Genomic DNA, 20,722 nt, shown 5'->3' with positions numbered 1-20,722 from the left:
GTCATTGATGACTTCCTGTAGCAGAATTAATACAATGCACTTAAATATCTCAAAAAAAAAAAAAAATCTCTTTCCATGGCATACAGTCCTTCAGGAGTATACTGCTGCAGTGTAGGCAGCCAACAGGCCACAGTCCTGCAAGAAATCCTGCCCCTGTGTGGGCTCCTCTCCATGGGCTGCAGCTTCCTTCAGGGCATCCACACCTGTTCTGGCGTGGGGTCCTTCACAGGCTGCAGGTGGATCTCTGCTGCACCATGGGCCTCCAAGGACTGCAGAGGGACAGCCTGCATCACCATGGTCTTCAGCGCAGGCTGCAGGGGAATTTCTGCTCCAGTACCTGGAGCACCTCTTCCCCCTCCTTCTTCACTATCTTGGTGCCTGCAGGCCTGGTGCTCTCACATATTCTTACTCCTCTCTCTGGCAGCTGCTGCCCAGTGCTTTTTACCCTTTCTTAAACATGCTATCTCAGAGGTGCCACCAGGACCTCAGCTGTGGCCAGTGGTGGGTCCACTGGAGACAGCTGGAATCAGATGTGTCCAACACAGGGCGGCCGCTGGCCTCTTCTTGCAGAGGCCACTCCTGCAGCCCACACCTTGCCAATAGCATAATGTACTGTTTGGGCATGTTTTTCTGAAGACATCTTTACTGGTCTACAACTAGAGGACTTACAGTCAACTGTAATTATGAATGTGTATTATATAAACACATTAATATCAAACCGCTGTAACTGTTCTGTCGGATAATGCAAGATGGCATTAATAATGACTAAGTGTTTCTATAATTATAGTTGTGAACACTATTATAAACACATTCTTGGAACAGAAAGACAACGAGAAAGACAGAGGCTGAGAAAAGGGAAGAGCTGCTCTTCCTACAGCATTTACTCCATCTGACTCACACGACACTTGAAACAGAAGAGCAATGAATTAACCACTCTCATTTAATTCATACAAATATATACAGAAATACATACATGTCATTACTTTTTGGGTCTATTTAACACAATTTCAGATTACTACTAACTCACTAAAGGCCATGCTTTTATTTATCAAGAAAATTAGAGTACTACCACCCTATTTACTTCAGTAGTGATAACTTCATATTTCTCTGCTACAGTAACAATCCGACTTGCACGGTAAGAAACACTTTTAGAAAGTTTTTATTATTATCTTTGATATATCTCCCCAATTTTTATCTAAAACAAGATCTCTCAAAGAACTATTAATATTCACAAACATGTAAACAGATAAAGTGTACATTAAAGCATGCACACATATGCACGAATCTTATATGACATTTCTTTTGTCCCACTGAAATAACATATCAAGCCAAAATATTTATCTATCTGAAGTGCAGCTATGCTCTCAACAGTCTCATGTGGATTAAAATAAATCAAATGCCATAACTAGTGTGCTTCCCCCCCTGACTGCCACCAAATTATACAAAATACTATATATCGACATCAACTCACTTACTGAAGCATGTTGCCTGAAATTAGGAATGTTACGTGTATTAATTTTTTTCTACTGACAAGGGAGTACTGAACTGAGAGTTCTTATTTCAGTCTAGTATTACAACATTGTTGCATAAAGCATTTTGCTTTCAAGCCAAGAATTCCCCACAAACCATTAATCTAAGATGTTCTATTCATTATCATCTGAAGTTATTTCTTCTAAAATATGTAGCTCAGAAACTGCTGACAAACTACTTGAAACCATTTTCTAAGTGTATCACATAACCCTCTGGCTAAGGCTAACTGAAAACTAATTAAAATCATTAAGATGATGATTTGAACAAGAACAGGAAAAAACTGCTTAGATGAAATTATGAGGAAAAATTAGATACCACTTGACTGAATTGTGCCCTGAGACAACTGCTTCTCATTTGCAAAAAATGAGCATTTCTTTCCCTCTCCAAGGGGTTTTTGACCTTTTAAGGCACCAGTATCCTCAACCCTCCTCAGACTAACTCGTTCATCTTCTGACCCAAGGCTCCCAAAGCATATTTCACTTCCTTTATGGGCAGAAATAAAACTCCCTAAACTGTAAATACAACTTGTTACTGAATTTAATACCTTTTTTACTTGATCATCAGAACATTATTTCAGTTCTGATAAAAAGGCAGGAATAGAAAAAAGAAACAAGCTGTATGATATCAGATAAATAAAATTATATGTATCATTTTCCCTCTATAGAAACGCCAGTCCCTAGTCTGGAGTCTTGCCACTGGGAAAACAAACCAAAACATCTTCAAGCCTGTGGTCATCACAGAAGAGAACATTGATTTGGACCTCTTCTATCTGCCAAGAAGACTGAACATCACATACCAACAACTGCCTTCACAAAACTGAAGTGTGGTAATTAATGAAATTTGGAATAGAAAGAGAATTTTCAGTGATTGAGAAAAAGAATGTATACCTTGTACTGAAAGCCAAGATGACTGATAAGCTACGTGTGTTAGCTCCAACTTGAGAAACAGTATTAAGCAGTAACGAAACAGTTCAGAAAATGTTTAGCAGTATATGCCAAGACCACTGGACAAAAGCCAGTTTAAAAAGGAATTTGAAAGAACCTCCTTTATCTGGGACAATGAACTTATCGTAGAAGGATGAACCAAGTGCCAGATAAACTGAACATTCATCTTGAAGTTGGGAGTCCTGCCTTTGCCAGAGGAAACAAGATGCTGAAGGAAAAGGTATTTCAGTTCAGCAATGAACCTCAGATAAGATGTCCACAACACAGGGCAGCATTGATAAATCTACAGTGAAGACCACTGGAAGCATTTTTGTAAGTGAAAGATACCTAAGGACAATTGGTACACATCATATACTGGTACATTTATTAGTACACTATTGATGAGTGCATATGTTAAGGTTTTGGTTTTACAGTCTCTTCTGAACATTCACATTGTTTATCTCCTAATTGCCTTATTCAAAAACTAGTTCTAAGTGTTATGGATATATTTATACTGTTACGAGGTTAATGCAGAAGAAGTCTCACAATGCTACAATCAGTGATTTTATGTAGTGGTCTTTTCATTTCGCCTACTTTTAGGTGATAATAGTCACAGGAGGTTCAGTCTATAAAGCCAAAGCAGGTGCTGAGGTGGGCTTAAGGCAGTCATCTCCCAGGAGATGAAAATCAGTACATGGGGGGAACTCTTAACATGTCTAGTAAAAACCAGAAAAAAAGAACAACTGGTAAATTTTAGGCTAGTGAATAGTTTAAAATCAATGGACAGATTCTACAAATTTGTGTGGGTGAAGCCCTAAAGGAATGATTGCATTAACAGAGTAAGTTTATAGTTCAGCAGAATGCAAGGGTTGTTGCTATGGAACAAGGTCCAACTGCATGCACTGCACAAAATACATTAACTAATAGTATCACAAACATCTTTTAAACGCAACAAGCACATTATCATTGAGACCCTTTGTTTTGGGATAGCTCTGCTTTTTCTCTCACCTCCTTTTCTCTTTCTTTTCATAGCAGATTTTGATTAATATCTCTTTCAATGAAAATGCCTAAGGCCATCTTTATCTCTTATTAGTCCTTCTTCCTTTGAATCTCAGTAGTCCCGTCTGCCCGTTTCTAGTACTACTTCAGATTCATTTTCATGACACCATTCTGTTTTCTTTCTACCTTCTCTGATGACACCAAGTTTCTACTTCTATTTTCTAACCTTTATATTCCCCACATAACAAAAGAAAACCTTTGATTTGCAAAATATCCCTCATAAAAATCACTTGAAAGATCTGAGGATTGCAATTAACAAACAGATTTAGATGAAGCAGCACTTTAACAAAAGTACTGTCAAGTAATGCTGAATAAACACATAAGCTAACACCAAAGAGAAACAAAGCAAAATAAAGACCAACCCGATGGCATCCCTTGACCTGAGGATGGCTTTATCGGTGCGTTCACCTGATCCCAGTTAAGATCATCATCATCTGACTGACTATAGCCACAGGAACTGAGAGGCTCGTCAAAAGTACAGCATCCTGTTAAAGAAACACAAAGACAAAAATTAAACAAGGTATGCGGATAACAGATTATGAATAGCTAATCCTAACCACTGAAACATCATTCAATGCAGGCTGTGTCCTTTTTAAGCATCTTTTAATACAGACATTTATCTATTTATTAATCATCACTTTCTGAGAGGGCATAAAACCTTGTCGTGAAAACAAAATTCCAATGGTAAAAAAGCAGATTTAGGACCGCAGACAAATTTTCTCTTACGATGTAAGCATCAGGTATCAAAAACTAAACAGCAAAATAAAAAACAGCAAAACTCAGAATATTAAAAGATTGCAATATTAGCATTCCTTGGGATAAACAAACTATTTCATGCCTGAGGACCTACATTTTAAAAGAAAACCATAAAGGTGGGAACATCAGCTCCTATTGCTGTACCTTGGTTTCCAAGTAAGGGAAGGCCTAGGTGCTCCCAGGTGTGCTGCGATGCAAACAAGTACCAGCAGGGGTGGGATCAAGGCCTCTGATACAATACAGCACATCTGCCGCAAAATGTCAATCTATGCTTATCTCAAGCTCTTAGAAAGAAAACAGTATTATTTCCTCTTTTTTTTTCCTCACTCTCTTCTAAGTAAATTAGAAAAGAATAACATGTTATAAAAGCCTGTTCTATCTCAGGCTGAGGTAGGGAAAAAAACAATGTCCTGAATTTAGAAGAATAGATTCTGACATCATCCACAAGAAAACGGAAAAGGTTTGCTTTTTATCCTGTGGTACAGAGGAAACTTCTCCAGCTTTTTTACGTCGTTATCAGCCAACAGGAGACTAACACGGGGTTACAAAATTCTGTTTTATTTGATGTTTCACTCCAGTGAAGAATGACATCTTTCCTATTTGGGAAAATAAATATAACCCCAGTCACAGATATTTCTGTCCATATTAAAGGAAATTCTGCAGCTGTTCAAACAAAACTAAACTTTAGGGCTATTCATCATCTCTGTTATCTCTCCATAGGCACAGTAGGCTTAGCCTTGCCAAGCTATATTAAAAGAGGAAACAGACAAAATGTAGCTTTAAAAATTACTTCAAAAATCTAAATTTTCATAGAAAATGGCATTACAGAATACCTTAACAAAATGCAGAATAGAAGGCAAAATTTCATTATACCTGACAAACTTCACCTAACTGAAGTCCAGCCTTCCTAATGGCTAGTCCAGCTGTATATTTGATATTCATGGCAAGAACTTTGCAAGCATATAATCTTCAACAGAAATTATTTTTATATGCAGTTGCTGAATAATTTAATTTTTTATTCTCTTAACAGTGAGAGCATTACATTGGCCTTTCCAGACACACCATGTTTGGCCTGCCCTCAGATACAGGTCATCCTGTATTAGTCTTTGTTCTAAAATATCTTTCTACACGAAGTCTCTGTTAAGGTCTAAGAGTATGAGGGAAATTGGCATCTCTGGCCACTGCTTCTTTCTGTACAAATTAAAGTGCAAAAGATTCAATTAGATAATCCAGTGGGAACAGAAAACCCATTAAAAAACTGACAACTCCAAACGCTAACATTTCACCTCAATGATAATAACATATATAAATTCTCTCTCTCCTGAAGTTAAACAAATTGAGAAATACAAGAGATTTTTATAAAGTATATTAAATAACATCTGCAACATTTCCAAAGGGAAAGCTTAGAAATTTAGGCAGTCATTTATGCATTTGTTCTAGTACTTGCATTACTTGCATAAATATTACTCCAAACTTCATAAAATATGTCACAAGCTAAGTTTCAGACATAAATGCTAAACATCAACTTTCACAGACTGTGCTTTTTTATAAGGAATAACAATAAAAAACCACAGGTGAAGCAAAAGGTAGTTTCCTTGCAAAAGTACTACAAATGATAATAGGACATATATTTAAATACCAAATTATGCAGCGTACAATGTAGTCAAGCTTGGCAAAAAATACACACCCAAGTAAAACCTGGCATAAAACAGGGTTTGCAATCCAAACCAGGACCAATGAATGTATGGAATAGTTCCCACACCTCATTACAACATATATATCTCTAGTGTTAAGACAGAAGAGTTTAAGGTGTCCTCTTGCTCAAACCCAGAAGCCAAGCACTGCAAAATGTCCAGTACTAGAAAAATGGCATGAGTTGTGATTCCAGATTGTTAGTAAAGGTTCTTTTGCTTCTTATGAATTAGGAAGATGTCAAAAATGTACATAAATAGAGTGACTGTTCTACTTGTCTAGACCTCTTGTCTCTCTCACCGCTTGTTTTTCATTTCTCTTGCAAGTCTATAGCTATTTTTTTTGTCCTTTATGTCCTTTTGCCATTTACATCCTTCTAACTTTTGCAAGTTTACTATTACTACAATTTCCTCAAAATGAGTATCTAACCTTCACATCTGCTATAGGAAGAGTTTTAAAGGAACTTCTTAACTCCTATTCCTAAGCCCTTTCCACCCACAACTAATAAGGAGAGTGCAGCAAGTATTACTATGAGTAATCAAGCTGTACAGTCACCTAACCAGAGAACTGACCAGCATACAGAAGACCTTTAACAGCACAGATGCCAAGCCATGTTTCTTTTTACAGCCAGCCATGAAGGATAAGATGAATACTAATGAAGGCTTTGCACAGCCATGACTTCTTGTAAAGTCTTTTTGGAGATTAAAATGACATATATAGCAGTTGGAAGTGGAGGCAAGGTTATAGACTCAACATCTTAATTGAAAAAAAACAAAACACAAAAAAAAGCTTAGCTAAATTAGCCAAGATATAATTACTGTAAATCAAGAGTCATCAACAGGCCTAGTGGCTTATGCTCTCTCCCTAAAGTTCTGACCCTCACATCTGACTCTACCACAAATAAGATGAAGTTCTTCAGAAACAGTTCATAACATTTGACAGACCTCTACATTTGCCACTGCTGAAGCCCTACTGCCTTCTTCTCCAGCGCTTTGTCTATTTTCCAGTCATGATGCCCTTACTGTACAAGGTCCCAGTTCATAAAATGTTATGGACACATGGTATCAACAAGCACTGCTAAAATCTGAGCAATTAACAGTGGTCTTTAATGTCTCTCATCGTCGCACTGTTTTGAAACACGAGTCACTGCCAAGACAGGCAGTTGTTTATAATAAAGTAGCACACTTGAGAAATTCTGCTCATTTTTTGCTATTAGAATTGAAAATAACAATCATAATACATATTGTGTGTTACCCAGTTTAATCGAGCAAAGCAATTTCCCTGCCTGTTATACTGACATCACAGTTTGGATTGCCAAACTGTATTTTAAAGGATGAGTTCTTTGCTGACTGAAATATTTATAAGTAAAACAGGAGATCCATACCCCACTTAGATTCTTTGGCTTATGGTGCATTTTATAGATATTTTTGGATTCCTAAAAGGACATGAATTGACAAATGCAAAAGCTGCAACACAGTCTATTACAGCCTGTGATTCTTTCAACTGCAATTATCCATTTAAGCATCATGAATCCAGTTCAATATAACCATGTCATTGTCTAAATGTAGTCCTTTTTTGATGCTTCTATTTTTATTTGGTTAAATTACTTTAGATATTGAAAAATTTATGAGTTCAAACAAGGAATATAATTTAAGGTGAAAGCAACCAATTACAGTAAAAGGGATAAAGAATACACCATATTTTTCCTATTGTGAATAAAGTTTTATTCCAACTATTTTGTGTTTTACAACTATGACATTTGTTATGAAGCATTCTCAAAGAATATCTTAACAAATACTAGGATAGTAAAAGACAAAATCCATTAAGTCACAAAAAATAATATAGAAAAATTTCAAGTTACACTGCACACTGCTTTATTTTTGTTGGGTTTATATACTTCAAAGATCTCAGATCAATATGTACTTTCCATCAAAAAATTTGCTGCCAAGTGTACAAGTGCTAAAACTTGTTGTGTTAGTGCTAGCACTGGTAAGGAAGGTATGTGCATACCAGAACTGATGCAATGGCCCTGTTTCAGGATAAAATAATTTTTTTCTTTACAGCAAAGACCTGTGGTTTATGGTCTGCCATAGTACCATGAATCCTATTGCAGAATATGTGAACCCAGAAGCTGAGTTTACTCAATTCCCCATTTTACTAGTATTCTCCTTTATCTTATTTAAAAAGTATTCCGAATTCTGCTATCTCTATATTTTCAGTTTCATACTGAGAATATGTTTACGTCAATTAACTCTTGTGTAAATACAATGTAGCAACTCTTAGAAACAGAAATAAAGATTTTTATATCTGATCTGAAAGCTGGACATCTAGACAACATGACATGTTAGGGAGTTTGGATAATGCAGTGAAAGATTCATGTCCTATTAGGCAATGGATCTTTCCTTTCTGTCTATAACAAAAAAAAAGCCTTTGCCCAAACCAACAATACACCCTTCCTCAGCCAACTGCATTCCCTCCTGTGCTCATGAACACCACTGCATCCAAAACCAATGGACCAAGCACATCACCAGGACAACATACCAAGGTAAATGAAAACTAAAATAACTGGAAAAACTGTGACAAACTACAATTGCTAAGCTTGCTTAAACCATGAATGAGTCAGCTTATCCCCAAGGGTTACTGCTCTGGACAATCACCCTATCTAGGCACTCTCATGACAATTAGAAAGTGATCTTAGAAACACAGTATTAGGAAAATGGGATCCTGAGCCTCTAAGCTGACAAACTATCCCATCAGAGAACAAACAACTACGCCTTTGGGGGTAGATAAGCAGTCATAAAGTGGAAAACAAAAAATCAATCCCAATTATAAACTCAATAATGGAGAAAGCAACAGTGGGAATTAATAGACAATTTTTAACATTAAAAAAAATTAAAATCCTGCCTTTAAACTTGTGCCACAGGTCTTGTCTGCTGAATAACTTTACTATAGATTGGGTGATGACAGGAATTGCCTACTACAAAACAGTTTGCTTCCCTGAAATCAATAAATTGTTGAGCTAATAAAGCTGAAATAAAATTCAAGTTTTACTTGAGTAAACAAACTGGAGGTACATAAAAGGACGGTTTAAGGAACATATTAGAAACTGGACATAGTGGTCTGCCTGGATCTGCTTTCTGTGTAGATTCTCAGCAAAAAAAGGCTCTACTTTCCCTTTCAAAGTTGTTATAGCATTGCATGTTTAAAGGGCTTTCCAGACATGCTAGCTCAGAGATAGCTAGTAAAAGAAACTCTTCTCTCTGTGCCTCCAAAGTACACACAGAGCTGCCACGTATCTGCAGTGACATACATGCACCAAATATTCTTATCCAGGCTTTACAAGCAAGCTTTCAACAGTGGGTAGTCTGTTTTAAAATGGAACATTTATTTTCTCTCAAAATATACCAAGTTTTTCATTTCTACTAAAGGCGAGTGTTCAGAGCTCTAAATTAAATCTTGTAATCTATATTACTGGTCAGGGAGTCTGAAAACCCATGTGCTGCACAAAGTGGATCAAATTTAAAACAGTATCTACATTTTGTCATGTCTACATATGCACGGGGGTGAGAAAGAAGAGCAAAAGGAAACAGATTTTAAAATTAGATAACTTCTCTGATAGTGGCTGTGCTCAGAAAGGGTTTTGAAAACGGCAGAGGATGAAAGAATTGTCTGGAAAAAATCTCATGCGCCAGAGCAAAGATGATGAGGCAAAAGTATGCTTTACAACTAAGAAAGGCCAGATATTAATTCTGTCCATGAGGGAGAACAAGAGTTAAAAAAATTATACAAAAATGTACTAAGACATGCTGAAAAGGTGGTATGAGAATGCTAGAGAGTTATGAATTCATGAACACAATTTCAGCAGTATTCAGGTGATGACAGGATACAGAAAAAAAAATAATCTCAGATAAACATTTAAAGCTGTTTTTTATGAGACTTCAAAAGCTCACCACATGTTCATAAAACATTTACAGTTGTTCTCTCTGTTCTCCCTCCACTTACCTGACAGAAACTGAAACAACATAAATGTGGTCAAAAATGTTTCAGTTTTTGTGACACAGGACACTGTAGCAAAGCTGAATTTACATATCTGCCAGTTCTAACTTTCCCCTGGAAACCTACCCATATTTAGTCAAATAAAATATTTTCTAAACAATTACATTTGCCTAATAAATACTGAGAAGAATTCAAAATTTGGATTTCTGGACATTAGTGAAAAACCCTGAAAAACGTTTCCTCTCAAAATGTGCATTTAAAGTCCTTTGAGCTATGGGACAGACACGAGAACAGACACCACTCACCAAGCCAAGACACTGAATAAGGGCTCTTAAAATAAATATCATTCATCTTATGCAAGCAAATAATATCCACACATTTGTGTCATTTTTGTATCAGTGAATATTTATGACACCTATGGAAAAATGGGTGCATATTCCATGAGCAAACTTATTTCTGGCATTTTTTTAATGCCAGGGTGTTTGACTTTGCAATATTAGTGATAGATAATATCATAATTAGCTAGGATATCTACCAAGAGAAATATCTGGGTGTTCAAACCAATAAAGAACCTACAGGATTACACAGAAATTGAATCAGGAAACCCTATTTTGAAAGGTAACATTAAAACAAGCATACTTGCAGAAGTCATCAGATTTTATGTTTTAGGGCAGGATATCATGCTAGGTGTTAAAACTACTAGCTGGTCTTCCAGTTCAACAGAAGTGAATACTAAGAGACATTTCTCGTACGAATAGCTGCTATGGATAAATTTTAGTGGTTGAGGGATGGTTGGGATTTTTTTTTCAGTTTTAATTTCTTTTTTGGTATAAATACTGATGTCTTTTTCAATTATTAATTTAATGCCTAAATTGAGTTTGAGATTAGGGAACTGACTTTAGAAATGTATGTTACAATAACTTTCTTTAAAAAGCCTTATAAAAATGACTTTTTTATATGAGAAGTACTTTGGAATGACTTTACAAGAAAAACTAGAAGTCCAGTTTGTAACACCTATTTAACCTATACAGGTGTATATATCTTATTAAAAAGATCACATTGGACATAACGGTTGCAAAAGGGAGACAGGTGATTTACATTTTTATTGCAGCTGAGTGAACCTGATGAAATTCTGGACCATGGTCAAGATCACTACAAAAATGAATAAATAAAAGGGAGATTTGCCCTATGTTTTGCATCTTGTTTATCACAAATACATGACAAAGATGTTCTTCCAAATGCAAAAATCTCTTTTATAAACTTTCTGAAACGTTTTGACATAAAGCTTTGACCTGTAGGCAACTAACAAAAGGAACTGTCTTTTCACATACTTAAAACAGAATTAAAAATTCAAACAATATTCTGGCAGTGGAATAAGCCTACTAAGAAAAACAAAAATGCAACTGCACACCTATTTCACACAGTTTATATCATAGGATTTACTTAATTTATTTTCCTAGCTACCACCCAGCAATGCACAAAGTCACTTTATTAAATATGTAAAAGCATTCAGTCATCCTGGCTGGCAAAGAAAGCAGATGCTATGGAACAGAGATATGGGAGACATTATTTTTTCCCCGTTTACTTGAAGTGGAGATTAGTAAGGACATAACCAGGAGGTTGGGATGTACACAGGGTATTAATATATACAGAAGGTAACAATTAGGCATACTTTTTTTTGACACCATGCAGTACCTCTTAAAGGACTTGAAATGACACCTCTGTTTTGAAAAACTACAGTAAAACACATGACAATGTTTTCTGCACTCTTTCCTAGGGAAGAAAAGAAAGAGGGCTGATTTTCAGCCCAGCTCCTGGACCACACATACCCCTCCCCCAATTGTGACTTTGAAGCAGCAGCAGTCTGCAGCACTTCACCATTTTATCAGCTGAGGGACAAAACACATACCATAGGTATCTCTTTTCCATTCAGCATCTATTTGTGATTTTTTATATCGGTGACAGATGCTGCCCCTATTAGTTTAATTATGTAGAATACCTCTATCCTTTCCTCATTTGGATTTTATTGCAATTTTACCTCCTTTCAGTTCACTGACGAGATCTATCACCAAAATATGCCCAAGCATGTGCAGCTGTAATGAAAAAGAAAATATCTAAACACACTAAGTAATTACTAATTTGATTTCTTTTTTTCCTGGTTTAATTTGCTCCTATAAAGCTACCAAGTCCTAAAGGCAAAATCCTAAATTGTTTCCTTAGGTGAAGTGCTGCCCGGAAAAAGCATAAGCTCAAGAATCACTCACTGTTAATCTGGTATTTACTAGGGATGTAAGCAATTGTGCTGATCTGTTGAAGATAAACAAATTCCAAGAAAAGAAGACAGCTGTCTGCTTTCAGTATTTTCATATTCATTCCAGTTTTTTAACTGATTATCCTAAAAACTGCTTAGTCCTTTTCATTTCACCTCACCAGAGTACCCCAGTACCTTTGTAACTCACTAAAATACAGCACGGCAGAGTCCCAGAAAGATTCGTCCAGAGAAGGGAAGAGCAGGGGAAGACGTTTGGGAAGCCACACAAAACTGTACAAGTGGAAAACAATACAGAACTGCACAGAGTATGTTCAGGAAAGAACCTTATTATAATGGGAAATCTGAAGTGAAATAAAATGCAATTCAGAAGGAAGGAAAAAACAGGGTGGGGAGATCCACTCTTCCCCCCCCAACCCAGCTGGGAGGAAGAGCCTTGCAGCCAATGTTTATCATAATAAAGGGTCCGTTCACCCCAACACTTTATTTAAATCACAATGTAACCTAAGAAAGATACAATCATCAAGACTGCCATTATTAGACCACACCAGACCATTTCTCTAACATCTGTTCGGGAAATACTGTATTAAACTTTCAGTTTGTCATGAGGACAAACCTTTTCATGCTACATCTGTCCTAGGGCTCGGGGGAAATACAGCCTAATAACAGACAGTCAAACCACCTTTTCCACAACCAGCACTGCCAGCCATTCAATTCACAAAGCCATTAAATTCCTGATCCCACTGGATTCTGATTTTCACTAAGGTACTTTTTAATAACTTTGAAAAATAGAGCTTTTTTTCTTAAAATTAGTAAAATCCAACATGTTAATTCTTGGTTAGAAATTGTGCTATTCAACTACTCTCCCCACAAAGTTTTTCCCTATTCCCCATGTAATGTATATGCATGAATGAATGGATGTGAATGAAGGCAAAAATAAACAATACAGTAAGCAGTCACTTGTTTTGTCTATGGGTGTGACAGGAGTCATACAAGTTTTCACAAAACAAACAGCTATGAGCTGCATTTCTGGATATGATACAATGAAAAGAAGACTATGTTGCTTCAACAATATGTTACTTACAATTCAGATTGAGATAAAGAACACTTGTTCTCACTGAACAAACCAAACTAAAGTGTTACTTCCTAGGTCAATGTCTCTTTGTTCACTTCTTGCCTTACAGCATTAGGTAAATGGATAGACATTGACAAGTAATCATTAAGCTCTCATAGACTAATCAAAACCTATGATATTTTAAATTACTTTAACTACTGTGTAACAACTATAACTGTATCTGTTAACAGCACAGATTATATCTGAATAAAAAGCAAGTAAGAGCTTCATACTGATTTTTAAATTTTAGTATCGTGTTTACTAAAGTCAGTAAGTACAACAGTGCAAAACAGTTCAAAGTCTTGATTAGGTAAAAGCCAGCTCTAAGACAATGGGCCCAACATAAACTTTAGGTTACCATAGCTCGACCGCTAGCACAGGAAGAATATCCTCAAAGGGATATTCTCCCTTCTTGGCCAGCTTCCACGACTTTTACAAGCAGTAAATACTGCCTCTGAAGTTATCAGACATCAGGACTGAAGACAATATGTTTTATCAAAATCCAATTTTGATAGCTGAGAGATTAACTATCATTTCATCCTACTATCAGGACATTCTGAGCTGAGTAAGTTTTTGGGTTTGGTTGTTTTATTTTTTTTCCTGATGATGTCAAAAAACTACTAAAACATGCTATTTATCTCTATATAAAGGGATTTCATTGAGAAACCTGACAGCATTCTTCTCATCTGCCAGTTGAGCTTTTAAAATGTATCTTCGCCTTTAAACTCTTCAAGCTAAAAACCAAAAGTGTACTTCAAGCTAAATCATTCTCCCTGGTGCTGCTCATTTTTAACGAGACTCTTGCCTTTACCTCTCCCAGTAGACTCCACAAAGCAATCTCAGGTGATGTGAAACCAGTGCTTGATGCTTCTCCAAACCTCTGTCTTTTTTGAGCCTGAAATCTTCCTGCTAAACCCATATGGGACTGATGGGCCATTTCAGTCAAACCCAATTTCACTTATTTATCACAAAGCCCCTACTTAGAAACTCTGCTGTGGATTGCTTGTACACACAATCTGTTTCCAGCTTTGAACTTTAAAAAGGATTTAAGCAGTCAATCTCAATATCATTATAAATCCAACGTGCATTACTTGTCTATTGATTGTGAGAAAATAAAAGTTTGAAGCTTGATTTCAGGGGTAATCTTTCCATTTGCTTGATGAGTTCTGCAGTTGTTAGAGAACACTTAATGCATCCTCTTAGATAACAACATATTAAGCTTGGATGAGAAATACAGACTATTTACAACACAGTTCTAGCTTTAAGTAAAGAACAAAGGCAGCATTAGCTTTGCTAGACTCAAGAGGCTTTTCAGCTATGCCACAATTAAAAACAGAAAAAAACCCACAAAAAAACATAAAAAAATTTTTATAAAGGATTTCACAGCATCAAAATATTTATTAAAAACTAGTAACATTAAGATAAATTTTATAATTCTTTTGCCCAACAGATCAGAAGTTTATATTCTACTTCTTCAATGGGTAGAGCAAAAGAAAAAACAGACAGGACACGCTTGTATTCATTCCTCTCCTTATCAGACTGCCTTATAAGTGGTATTTTTCCCTATAAACTCTACGTGAAATAGTTTATCATCTAATTAAATGAGCTCTTTATGTTTTGAGTTCTAATCTGTCTACTGAGACATCTGAGAACAAATACCATAAAAGAATTTTATATATAGAAAGAATTCAAACAGATATTGAAGCCCATGCAGCCCCTCTCCTGCCTGCTAATCCAAGATTCTCCCACCCTTTCTTATTTTTTAACCCGTGGATTTTCCTTCAGGTGACAAAGGTTGTTACTCTTTTTGGTTTGCTTTTTAACGTTTTCCCATGCAGTGAGTATGAACTGCTACAGATGTATCCCCAACCATTTGGTTCTCTGATACAGCTCTAGCTACTCAATCAATAATTCAGGAAAATATTCATCTCATTTATTTACTGCTGTCAGTACAACTCTGTGCCCAGACGAAAGGAGAGTAGGACCTCCATTTGGAGGTTTTACCTGTGCTGCTCAATGAATTAACCTGTAGGAGGTGCCACAGTGATGAAGCAGTCAAAAACCTCCAGCAGGCAACTTCATCACACGGGTAATTAGTTCACTACATCAATAATGCCTCCAGTCATTAGCAGCACTAAGGCTGAATCCCAGGTCTGCTTGCTAAATTCAGTCAGCACAACAGGCTTTAACTGTGCTACAGGTATAAATAAATTTCTATTTTTAAATGTAGTTAGCTACTGCTTTTCTTCCTTCTGTTTTAGCCACTATCTCTTGCAGTAAATTATACTTTATTTCATTAAACACATCTATAACTTTCTTTCAGAAGGAAAAGAATTAATTAATTTTAGAAACCTCTGACAAGGTCTCATCAACTATAAGAGAGAGCCACACTTGATACTACCGAAAACATTACCACTGCAACACTGACATGCCCCAGCATATACGACCCAAGGAGTGAACTCTTGAACCTCCCACACAGAAGAACAGGGCACTATCACTACACTACCCAGATAAAATAATTACTTTCAATTCTTGCCTATAATAGGATTAAGTCAGTAGTAAACTTGCTTAAATGTTGTATTGTAAAAAAAAAAAAAAAAAAAAAAAAAAAGATATGGAGGCCACATAGAGCTTCACACTTTCTAACTTTGTAGAAACTCTGTGTGTGAGGGACTGTAGTCATCTAGGTACAAACAAATCCAAAGACTGTCAGGTTGATTCAAATAATTTTTTGCTTTCCATTAATTCCTGTTCCATGCCTGATGCAAGGGATGTTTTGTCCAGGTCCTAATACTGGGATAAGCATCTCTGATCCTTTGTGAAAAGGGTCTGATATTCCTGGGGCCCCAGTATGTTACACTGGGAAGGTCTTACACTCTCAGTTGCCAAAGTTTGCTTCAGGATAGGACAGTCTAATAAAACCTAAGTGTATGCTCATGTCTCCAAACAATATAGATTAAGACAGTATCATTGATTTATGATAGATTAGACTAGCTCAGAGGTTTTTGGCTCAGTTATCTGAAAGTGCCACACTATTGTTATACAATTAATTGTTATATATGGTGTACACCCATACATTTTTAAGAGTATTTTGGAGTATCTTTCTTGGTTTACTTTCAATTACTTAGAAAACAATAAACACTTGAACTTTTGGGGCAATTTTCTTCTTGTATAAATGCACTTCTAAATATTTAAAAGTCTTTATAAAAGTTATGTTTGGTCTCCGTATTTGAGGAAGCAAATAGGTCTAAAGATTTCAATGTGTGGTAAGAATTCAATGTGTGCCAAGTGACAAGACCCAAATAGTTTCTGAGTATCTTTAGGGCTGGAGACTCCACAACCACCAGGAGCAACCTATGACAGTGTTTAGTTACATCTTTCACAGTTACCTGCTGTTCAGAAGGAACCTCCTGTGTTTCAAGTTGTGCCTGTTGCCTCTGGTCCTGTCACTGAGCACCACTGAAATGAGCGGAGCTCTGCACTCTTTGCACCCTGCCTTCAGGTATTTATAGATGGTGATCTCTCTGAATATTCTCTGCTCCATGCTGAGCAGTCCCAGCTCTCTCAGCCTTTTATCACAGGAGAGACACCTCTGCTGCCCTTCAATGAACTTTCTTCAGTATACTCATGTCTCTCTTGTACTGGGGAGTCCAGAACTGGACCCAGCACTTCAGCTGTGGCCTCACCATTGCTAAGCAGAGGTGAAACATCACCTCCCTTGATCTTCTGGCAACATTCCTCCTAGTGCAACCCAGGATATCACTGGCCTTTACTGCAAGGGCACATTGTTGGCTCATGGTCAACGTGGTGCTCACCATGATCCTTAGGGCCTTTTCTGCAAAGCTGCTCTCCAGCTGGTCAGACCCTAGCCTGCACTGCTACAAGGGCTAGTTCCTACCTAGGTGCAGGACTTTGCACTTCCCCTTGCTGAACAATCCTTTAGTGTATCAGCCACCCCTCCTAGTTTTGTGTCATCTTCAAACTTGCTGAGGGTGTTCTCTGCCCCCTCATCTAGATCATTAACAAAGGTGCTCAATAGCACTGGACCCTCAGGTACACCACCAGTCACCAGCCTCCAACTGAGACTTTGTGCCACTGATCACCACCCTTTGGAGCTGGCTGTTCAGACAGTTTTCTGCCAGCCCCACTGTTGGCTCATCCAGTCCATACTCTGTCAGCTTCTCTGTGAGTTACTGTGGTCAAGGTGGACAATACCCAGTGCTCTCCCCTCATCTATCCAATCAGTCATTTCATCATAGCAGGTTATTAAGGTGGTCAAGAAGGTTATCAAGTTGGTCACTTCCCCTTGGTGCATTCATGCTAACTGCTCCTGATGACTTTCTCGTCCTTCGTATGCCTGGAAATGGCTTCCAGAATTAGTTGTTCCATCACCTTCTGAGGTGACACTGACCTGCCTGTCGCTTCCTGGATCCTCTCAGTCACTCTTTTTAAAACCAGGAGTCACATTTGTTTTCCTCCAGTTCTCCTCTCTCCAAATTTTCATGATTATTCAAAGGTTATGAAGAATGGTCTCATAATGTCATCAGCCAGCTCACTCTCATGCATCCCTTTCAGATCACAGTTACCAAATGAACAACCACTTCAACTCTTCAGTTTTTCCAAAAATTAATTCACTTAATTTTCAGTCTAAATCTTTTTAGTCACTCAGGCCTGTTCTACTAGTGGCCTGCCTCAATTATTAAACAGCAGTTCTCTACCTCATGCTTGCAAACCCAGATCAAATATTGTAAATTTGAATTACTGAATAGATTCTACTGGCAGCTTTAAGGAATTTTTAAGGTGTGCTTCCAAATACACAGTGGTTCAACACAGTTCTTCTTCTGAGCTCCCCTGAGTTTTTAGTCCTTCATGAGTTGTGATGCTGCATGAGCTAGATCAAGTATTCCAATGACATAATAATAATGTCAAGTATTCCTCCTATTTCAAATACATTTGATCACACATCAAAAAGTATGGTTTCTCAGTCTTTTTTAATCACTGTTTCCTTGATAGTGTTTCTTGAGGCTGGAGGCACGTCTTCATTTCTGTATCAGAACACACAGTGCTTTCTTGCACTCCAGCTTGCAAGATCACTTAGCGCTCCTCTGATCACTACTTACCATGGCACTAGCCCTGTTGTCATCTGCATGCTTTTATCAGTAATGACTCCATATTTCTCCTTCATCACTAATAGAAAGGTTAAACACCATCAGATTTAAAATTAATCCTCATAGGACCTCCACATACTCCACACTGATTACCTATTAACCATTTTCTTAAAACACACTTGATGTACCCTGATGATTCTGTACCATTACAATTTCTAAATCAACATATCCCATGGCATCAAATCAAACATTTTACAAATATTAAATGTCACATACCTCTGCAAAGGCAAACTTGTTCTCTCCAAACATCACATTTTCCTGAGAAAAGTACTTTCCACAACTTTGTGCTGAGTAAAATTACCTAATGAAGAATTACAGATACATAACACAGTTGACCCCCAGGCAGCCATGCTACTTTGTGCCAGATTAATGTCTGTTTGACTTACTATTCAACCTTTTAGTGCTTTATCTTACCAATTTTAAACAATTCCTAGCATCTTTTTTAATACACATCCATTTCTCCTTCTCCTCTTTCCCCCACTTCCTCTTTACGTTTGTAACTTAGTTTACTTTCTGTCCCTTCTTAACAATGATAAACCAAACAATTCTATGATTCCAACTAGTAATATTCTGCATATAAATTTGACTATCTCTTCTACTACTTCCAAATCCACATTACTTCAGGTTCCAGAATAAGCACCTATGGATTGTTAGAAAGAAATGTCTTATCTTCATGATAAACAAGCACACCAATACAGCTAATGTGGTTTTATGATGCTAGTAAGTAAATTGCCAACAGCAGAGGTAGAGACAGTACTAGGTAACTCCTAATCTAAAAACAAGTGCTGAATTGCGAATCAGGGAAATTCTTTAGCAGGTCTATCCTTCCTTTAAACAAAACAAAAGAAAACATAAAACCAGCAATATATATATTTTTACAGAACCTACCAGTCCAAAATGTTTCATGAAAATAGCATATAAAGCCAAACACTCAGAGCAGAGATGCAAAACAACCATCTACACCAGAAAATATCCTCACTATCAGTGAAGTCACTGCACTTCCAAATAGTTCCACTAAGATGGACTGAAACTTTTAGGAACATGCACATACACACATGCCTTTTCACACAATTTGTTTTACTCACAATGGTAAAAAAAACTATTATATAACTCACCTGTAGCATGAATTGATCAGCAGGGAAATATGGCATTTTATTTAGAAAGGCATTGATTTACAAACAATAGGGCTACAGAAATAGAGCTCAACCAAAGTAAATAAAGGACTGAACAAACATTCATGGAAACAGGAAATTCTGTACATGAGAACTTTCTGGAGAAAAATTTATAAGGTTTTGTTCTTTAAAATTAGGCTACTAGTTGCAAGATGAATGGCCAGTTTTACTGTTTGTAACAGTTTCTTTTCCTTAGAAGGTTATTTTACGGATGTAAAATTTAAACCATGGCTGACAAAATGCACCTGTTTCTCCACAGTTGTTAAAGTACTACAAAATAATGGATCTCCTTTCTTCAGAAGATTGCCTCATTTACAAGACAAGTGTCCCACATTTTATGCACACATTACATTTAGACATATTTTCCCATGTTCTTAAGCATTTTTTACTCTTTCTCTCTGTAAGCTCAGGGAAGCCTGAGAGCAACCAAGAATTAACCTACAGCAATCACAGTGAGATGAAATTTGTATTTCTTATTTACCTTCCAATTTTTTAGGATAGTATTTTAGTCTAGTTTCATGCATACTATAGACTTATTTAAGGTGAATGGTATACTAATCCTATTATAATTTTCCTCCTTCATTGATTTGCAGCAGTAGATCTGTTCTTTGGTCCCAAAGGACTAGTGGTATTCACCCATACTCCACCCTTTGTACCTTTTTTTGGGGTGGTGTGGGTGTTTTTTTATGATTTCTTTCACAAAATAAGCATATTAAAACAAAAGAAATGGCCTACTCACAGTCTGCACTTTTAACCAGCCATACTTCAGAGCCAGGTAGATACAGGACATGAGGGTAATGAGGATATTGCACATTCACTCAGCTGCCCTCTGATCACATTCTTCCTAGGCACTACGGCCTCCTTGTGTGCTTGCTTGCTGTTGATCTCATGACTTACATACATGCAATGCCCAGAATCTGGCATTTTCTTTCCAGGGAACTAATCCCTGTGTTACAATATCCTCAGCATTATGTGGAGCCATTTGACATTCACCAAATCTGACAATAAAGAAAACTTGAGATCTTTTGTGGTAAAGCAAAGCG

The 20,722-nt window shown here is 36.9% G+C and overlaps 1 protein-coding gene across 10 annotated transcripts in view; it reads right to left on the bottom strand.

Annotated features, from left to right (window-relative positions):
- PTPRM (protein tyrosine phosphatase, receptor type M) overlaps positions 1–20,722 on the bottom strand; it is a 459,625-nt gene that overhangs the window by 350,689 nt on the left and 88,214 nt on the right. For all 10 annotated transcript variants that reach the window (XM_027650889.1, XM_027650890.1, XM_027650892.1 and 7 more), the window contains exon 2: positions 3,875–3,997. In XM_027650889.1, coding sequence (XP_027506690.1) covers positions 3,875–3,997 — 123 coding nt within the window. The remainder of the gene's footprint in view (positions 1–3,874; positions 3,998–20,722) is intronic.

This window comes from Corapipo altera, unplaced genomic scaffold (assembly GCF_003945725.1).
Source record: "Corapipo altera isolate COAL_440 unplaced genomic scaffold, ASM394572v1 24, whole genome shotgun sequence".
In the NCBI taxonomy this organism is placed as follows: Eukaryota; Metazoa; Chordata; class Aves; order Passeriformes; family Pipridae; genus Corapipo; species Corapipo altera.
The sequence above is the reverse complement of the archived record's forward strand: the minus strand, read 5'-3'. Positions and strand labels throughout refer to the sequence as shown.